Source organism: Strongylocentrotus purpuratus, unplaced genomic scaffold, assembly GCF_000002235.5.
Source record: "Strongylocentrotus purpuratus isolate Spur 01 unplaced genomic scaffold, Spur_5.0 spur5_scaffold_15, whole genome shotgun sequence".
In the NCBI taxonomy this organism is placed as follows: domain Eukaryota; kingdom Metazoa; phylum Echinodermata; class Echinoidea; order Camarodonta; family Strongylocentrotidae; genus Strongylocentrotus; species Strongylocentrotus purpuratus.
The window spans coordinates 15,206,179-15,213,767 of NW_022145600.1; the positions used below are offsets into that span (position 1 = coordinate 15,206,179).

Genomic DNA, 7,589 nt, shown 5'->3' on the forward strand with positions numbered 1-7,589 from the left:
TATTTGGTATGATCATGATGAGGTATTGTATTGATGAATTTGACAAGGAATACAAACATGTAGGCATACACAGTTAGGAGTACAGATGCTTATTTAAAAATTCTTTGGATTATGCACATAATTGTTAATAATATCATACCTGTACATGTGTAATGATCATAAAGGAAATTGGTATTTTTAAACTCAATATATACCTGTACAATCAACATTACTATTATTAACCACATCAGACATCTAGAGCAAACAAGAAACTCTTAAATTACATAAAATACAGTAGCCTACACTGCACAGGGTTTCCTAGCATAAAAAGTTGCAAAAGCATTGTCAAACCAGCGCTGCATCCAGTGCTTGACAAAAATGTTGATACACTGCAAACAGTGTGCCTTTGGTGTGATTATTACGTCACAATAGAGTGTGCGCAAAGTGTGCAGGTTCTCATACGCGTTATACAGTGTACTGTAGATGGGCAATGACAAAATATGGTCAATATGAGACTACGGGTAATATAGTCTTATATTGACTGATTCGCTCTTTTAGGATTACAACACGTGTATTATGATTTTGTAAAACCACTGCTCAGATGTCTGATACAGATGATAATTGGCAATATGTATTGGCAAAGAAGGTGCATCAATATATATATACACTGTAGTTTATTTATTTGTTTATTCAAATTTTTGATTTATTAAGCAGTATTAAGTATTTATAAACTGCTCCAGTGCTCTGACTTGTTCATTGCAAAGTACCTGAACTAAGGCTGCGACAGGTAGTCGAATGCTTGAGTACCCGCACGGTTGACAACTACTCGGGTACGATTTCTCGTACCCGAATATTCGGCCGCAATTAAAAAAAAAAAAAAAAAAAAAAATGTCCAGGGCTCCAGGCCCACGCTTACCCGTGCCAGGGAGAGCGGCGGACGCTGGCATGGTACCGTTGGTAAAAATGTTTCCCAACTCAAGCACTGTCAAACTCACCTTTCAGAAACTGGGACCAAATGTCCAGATTTCTGTTTGGACTTGGAGGAAAATGGATTATTCTGCCATCTTTGGTTTTTAAAACAGCATTGTTTACTGTTATTATTCTCATTAAATCGGCGCCTTCAACTGCAACTCAAAGTAAAATTGCATGTGTAATGTTGATAGGTTGCTTAATGCTAGAGCGCCGTATGGCAGCCGTGCTAAAGCCAGGGTAATAATCGGGAGGGCCAGGAGGGTCAAATCTGACTGGCATGAGCGCTATACAAGAACCCATTATTATTATTATTATTATTATTATTATTATTATTATTATTATTATTATTATTATTATTATTATTATTAATATTTTCACGATACTGTACATCACATTGCTCTGGAATACCAAACCCTTTAAAGTTTGACAATTGCATCTTACAGTGTATGCTTTCTTTTCTGCAGGTTATCGTAACATCAGCATTCCTTGTACTGGCATGACCGAGACAACCGCTGAAAGCAACGCTACCAACCTCAATGCAGCCTCAGCCAGTGAGATAGATGCTGCAGTCAATGCTGAAGCTCTAGCATTCAGCCTTGCAGCATCTCTCTCTTCCTCTTCCTCACCGTCCATCACAGGAACAGCTGGACCATCAAAGCCCAAACCACCACGCCCATCTAAACCCCCCACCAAAAGTGCCAAGGCAAGCTCATCGTCGTCTTCATTATTAATGTATCTGCAAGGTGGCCCTCAAGGGTCTACTACCCCACAACCCTTGGGACCTGCAGAGGTGGAGGAGTGCTCCATTTGTTTTGAAGCACCAGTGAACTCTGTCTTCTATAAGTGTGGACACACGTGTTGCTGCTTTGAATGCGCCAATAAGATGAGAGGATCATGCTGTCCAATATGCAGGGCAGTCATTGCAGATGTTATTAGGATGTACAAGCCATAGTGTGCCATCTCTTTTGGGTGGTTCAAAGTAGGGTCATACTATCAAGTATGTGGAGCTGTTGCTGCTGATTTTATTAAGCATATGCAAGCCATGGTGTGCACCACTGAGATGACAGGGTCATGCTGTTCGATGTGCAGGGCAGTTATTGCGGATGACATTAGGATGTACACCTATAGTGTGACATGTCCCCATCTCCATCACTTAGAATAGGCCTACAAGATCAGAGGGCATACTACCCAGTGTATGGTGGGGTCATTGCTGATTTCTAGGGATGTACAAGCCACAGTGTGCCATCTCTTTGATTGGTTTAAGAAGGGGGAGGTGTCATGTTGTCTAACATACGGAGTGGTCACTATTGATATTACTGGGATGTACATGTATGTATAATTTAAAGTGTGCAACAAAATGTTTATGGTTTTGATGTCCAATATGCAGGGCAGTTTTTGCTGATTAGGATGTACATGTACAGTATATGTACAAGCCGCAGTGTGCCATCTATTTGAAATAGAAGGTCATGCGATCTAATTGTAGCAGTCATCATTATTAGGATGCTCAAGCAATAGTGTGTGGTGATGAGATGAGGGGATCTCACTGTCTGACATGAAAGACAGTCATTGCTGATGTTACTCCGTGTGGGATGTACACACATGTATGAGAGAAAGTATGCAACCTATTTGAGTGGCTTTACAACTTGAGGAATCCTACTGTCCAATAGGTCAAGCAGTCTTTGCAGATGTCATCAGGATACATGTACAAGTCACAGTGTGCTATCTACATCTACATGTATGTATTACCTGTCACTTTTGTGAACCAGCTCACGTCTCTTTGTTGGAAAGCTACAGCTGCTTCACTCACATTTTGTGAGCAAGATTTCCTGAGGTTTAGCTTAAGTTGCTGCTCTGTACTTTTTTTTTTTACATGTACTTTGAAGACAGGTGGGTACTTGACATGTATACATGTATAAAGTGAAAGCTTCAGGAGTTCCCTGCTAATTGATGATCCCAGTGTAACACTTGTCATTGTTATTTTGGGTGTCAGGTTTACCAGCTACATGTAAGGGTTGTGTTGATTAATAAGAAAGCATTTATAGCTATGTACATGTCAACCCTTGAAAAAGGCGTCCAGGAACCAGGGGCAATTTATTTTCAAAAGTCGCCCCTGGTTCACAGGGATTTAACCAGAACCAGGGCAATTTTCCAAAACAGATAACAACCAATTACACAAGTTAAATAAGCTCAAACATAATACAACAATTTTAATCTCAAAATGCGGATGTGATCAATTCTAATAACTTCTTAATCTTAACAAGATCAACAGCAAAGATTGTCATTACGATTAAGAACATCAACTTGCACAGTATTTTAACGTAACTAAAAATACTGATGAGCAAATAAATAAATAAATCGTCAATTTCACAAATATCGGAAGTCAGATGGACTTGGTAAGTCTTTCTCAAATAGATCAAAATCGCACCTCGCACACAAACCTTCCGCCACACTCTCGGCAGAACATGATTAGTCTGTGATGGAAAGCTAGCGGGCTGGCAGTTTCCCAGCGAGGCTACCGCACCAGCGGCAGATCCACTACACGCAAAATTACCAGGACTCAACAGGTTTGCGGTGGGAAGCTGGCCTGCTAGTTTTTTTCCAAAACAATGCTAGATCGGCTGCTGGCAAAATGAAAGTTATTGCGATCGAGAACATCGTACCTGTTATTTACTTGTCAATGAAAGAATTCTGAATTCTATTTGGGACGATATAATAAATTATACCAACAAACAAACCTCGATAGATCCCTAATGAATATACAATTGCTTGTTTGTTACTTCATTTGACATTTTGTTTTCTCGATCCTTCGAGCCATTTGGTCATGCACGAGTCAATGAAATCTGTGTATGATTGCATAAATGTATGTGCCTACCAACGGGCACATTTTTACATCAAAAACTTGCGCCTCGCCATCTAGTTTTAGATACTTACAGGCCTAATTAGTGGCTCTACGTGCGCAAATTTGCGCCCTGCACCTGCTTATTTCAAGGGTTGGTACTGCTTATTTCAAGGGTTGGTACATGTACATGTACATACATTATGTACTGTAGCTAGCAGTTTGAGTTGCCTTGTGACAGAATCTTGGTCACGAAAGTGTCAGACTTATTACTGTTGTGTGTTTATGCACATGTGGAATGAAAGGAACTTCATTGATTGCTAAGATTTATCACAAGAATTAGCTCTCTATACATCCAAATTATCTAATCCCAACATCATGAAGTAGTACATGTACATTATATCTTCTTCTGAAATAATTTTATAGATATATTGTTTGTAATGAAAGTTTGAATTTGATGTTTGAATTTGATGGAAATGATACTCATTTGTACCGATACCTGTTACATGTAGTATTTTGTACAGCTTGCCCTTTTAAGAGTATGTGTTGTATTTTTGTTTTTAATCATCGGCAGTGGTTAAAATGAACCTTGATCGGGGCAAGTAGTGTGAATACAGGCAAGCAGTAAACTTGAGATATTGATAATAAATCTTAAGAGTAGAGTACATAGTGTACATGTGATCCAATATTTTTTATCTAAGTGAAATTCAAGATCCACCATTTATTTATTTTGCTGCAGTAAAAACACAATGGATTGTCTGCTACACTGTATTTTGCATACTTAATAAACTACCGGTACACAACTACCGGTACACAACTACCGGTAGGCAACTTTAATAATTGTACTTGTAGCTAAATGGCGAATTTGGATTTTCGTACCATGTACCATGTAAAATTGTAATACAATCTAAAATCTAGAATCTCAAAATTATTTTGAAAATGAGATACACTTGAATACATGATTTTTGTTTCAAAAGGAAAGAACAAAAATTAGAATTACGGATGAATTTATTTGATTACTGGTTTATGTTTAAAGACAGGTATACTTCTTTATTAGGTTATACCTCAATTTATTTTTCATATCATACTTTGCAGTCCACGCAGTAGTACTTTAGACATGCCAGATATATTCCTTAAAGTGTGCACAAGATCCACACTCTCTGTCAGGTGTACATTAATCATGCAGCACTTTTCTTCATTAACGTCAGCGTTGCTATGGGCAAGCTCTCCTCACATGAATTCAAAACTACCCTACATGTATGTACTCTCTAGCCTATTAAAGGCTATTATAATGCTTTATAATAATGTCATCAACCTTTTTTGGTCATACATGTTGCCTCTGCATATGAAGTTCACAAAGGATGCACTATCTTCTCCAATTTATTTAACAAGATATTATACACGCATATTTCAATTAAGCTTAAATGCATCGTTTGACAATGTTAAATCTGAGGTGCATGGCCCTACGTGTTATTAGTGTCTGTGATATGGTGTAATATTGAAGCCCTAAAATGATCATGAAAGGCCTCTAAAAAGTAAACATCTTTGAGTGACCGGTTTTACCATACTCATTTTCCCTGATAGACTGTAGTGTAATAAAAACCGTTAGGAAAACGAATACCGGGTACCGGTAATGAAATTTTGATATTCAATCATGAATATCTTAATAATCAGACAGGCGATCGGCTTGTTTTGCAATTCTCAGCAAGTTTTCTTTATTTTGTTGGCCTACCGGTAAAATATTACTATCCCATGCTATTCTCACATACATTGTAAAGGAATAGTAATCTTGAATTGAGTCTTGACAGAAAGTATTCATATTTGCTTTTAAAATTACCTTAAATGGCACGACCCTCTTGTGTTTGGCTATTTCCTTGCAATGGCCTCTTGACAAGGTGTTCAGCCCTGCTTCATGTATGTGACAGAACTTAAAAGACTGTGCTTATTAATAGATTGACCCTGTAGATCAATAGCTGCTATTAATAAACGAATTCAACATTGTTGTATGCTAGATTTGACCTGGCCCCTTGATATATATTGATAGCATTAATGTGCTTGTAGTCTGTAGGCATACTATTTACATGCCTGCGGTACACAAGAGAGCTTCTGAAAGTGAAAACATCTACATGTACATTGTACATGTAAGCGGGGCAAGACACTGATGGGAGTCTGTTAAAATCAGTTACGCACTCACAGGCCCCATCCCCCTTGTTCCAATCAAGAGGAGCTGAAAATACCTACTGTACATGTATGTACAAACCTGTAGTACAGATAGTGTGGAGGTGGAGTTAGCAAGACCTGAAATATATGATCTAATTTACTCTTTTAAACATGTCAGAACTTTAAGCTTCTGGTCTCAGATCATGAAGTAACCACCAATCAGCACATACATGTACATGCAGTATGTAGCTGTGATGTCATATGTTAGGCAAGCTTCTGGTTCATTGTAGCTTAATTTAATATATGTTTGGAAGCATGAATCAATTTTTATTTAAATATCTGCATGTATGACTGGTAAATTCTGATGGAGAAAAATAAATAATATCTAATGCATGTCACCAATTGTCTTTTCAGATTTTTATTTTCACTTTGCCAATTTGTTTTTCATGCAACATTTGATTTAAGCTACACATTGAATTGTTGAATAATTCTACAGTATTTGATTTATATATTGAATTAATTCTTATAACTACTGATTAGGCCAAATAACAAAAATTTGTGTTTTTTAATCTCCACCTGCCTTCTTTTTTTTACTATAACTACATGAATGCAGAAGAAGAAAAAAGCCTGTGATGAACATTTTGTTTAAATAGCTTCTAAAGTGATTTAAATCTTTTGTTTTGTCATACATTGTATTAGTATACTCACATAGCACAATATCTGTGAATAACTAGACTTGGCCAGCTATAAGTAGCATGGCAGCCATCTTTGAAAAAAAATGCAAAATAGTAAATAGTAATCTAATAATAATAATAATAGTTCGTTCTTTTATAGCGCATTTCAGGACCAAAGGCCCTCTCAAAGCGCTTTACAATGTACAATGTACGTGTACATAATAATGACTCGGAAAAGGTGATGCTCTGCCTCCTCCTTTTTAAAAAATTAAAGTCTGGACGAAAAACACATTATTTTTGTTATTTGGCCTTATAGATCTACATTTACATGCATGTAATTGAAATACCAGTAGAGAGTCTGAAATTGCTTTCTTTATAATGGTAAAGAGATATTAAAGTATGTATGAGTTAAAAAGAAAAGAAAACTCTGCTTACGTGTGCATTTATCTGTTTCTGAGCAATCTGCACGATTATACACTACACTACATGTACAAGTGTGCATGTACAATTGTAAAATTGTACAAGCATATAGCTGAGTCATTGCGATATTTTTGGCGTGATTTTCAAATTTTAAAACCCCCCGTTCGAAAAAATCTTGCGTACGCGCCTGGAGATTCATATTCTTTCAGTTACCAGTATGTCCAAATACATTAGATAGAATCGACTTAAAAATGATGGGGAAGTAGAATGTTGATAATAAATAGTTCTATCATAGGAGAGTTGTGTCAATGATTTAATCATTGGTCATTATTCAACATTTTGCTAATGTTCACATAGATACTTGTCCATTATGGACTATGAGGACCATTATATACATGTATGATCGCTAGAATCAGAATGCAGTATATCCTGAAGTATGGTGCATGTAACTAGAAACGGGACAATACGAAAAGGGAATGTACTGTATGCACACGTATGTCAAAGTAAGATGATGTACCTGTACATGTAACAGGCTTTTGAACTCAAAG

General features: G+C 37.0%; 1 protein-coding gene across 1 annotated transcript; it reads left to right on the forward strand.

Moving 5' to 3' along the window:
* Window positions 1–1,414: 1,414 nt before the first annotated feature.
* LOC753578 (E3 ubiquitin-protein ligase NEURL1B) lies at window positions 1,415–4,884 on the forward strand (the record flags this gene model as incomplete). The annotated part of the gene is given in 1 exon segment (XM_030985658.1): window positions 1,415–4,884. A coding segment is annotated over 1 exon segment (489 nt), but the record flags the coding sequence as incomplete, so codon positions are not given.
* Between the last annotated feature and the right edge of the window lie 2,705 nt (window positions 4,885–7,589).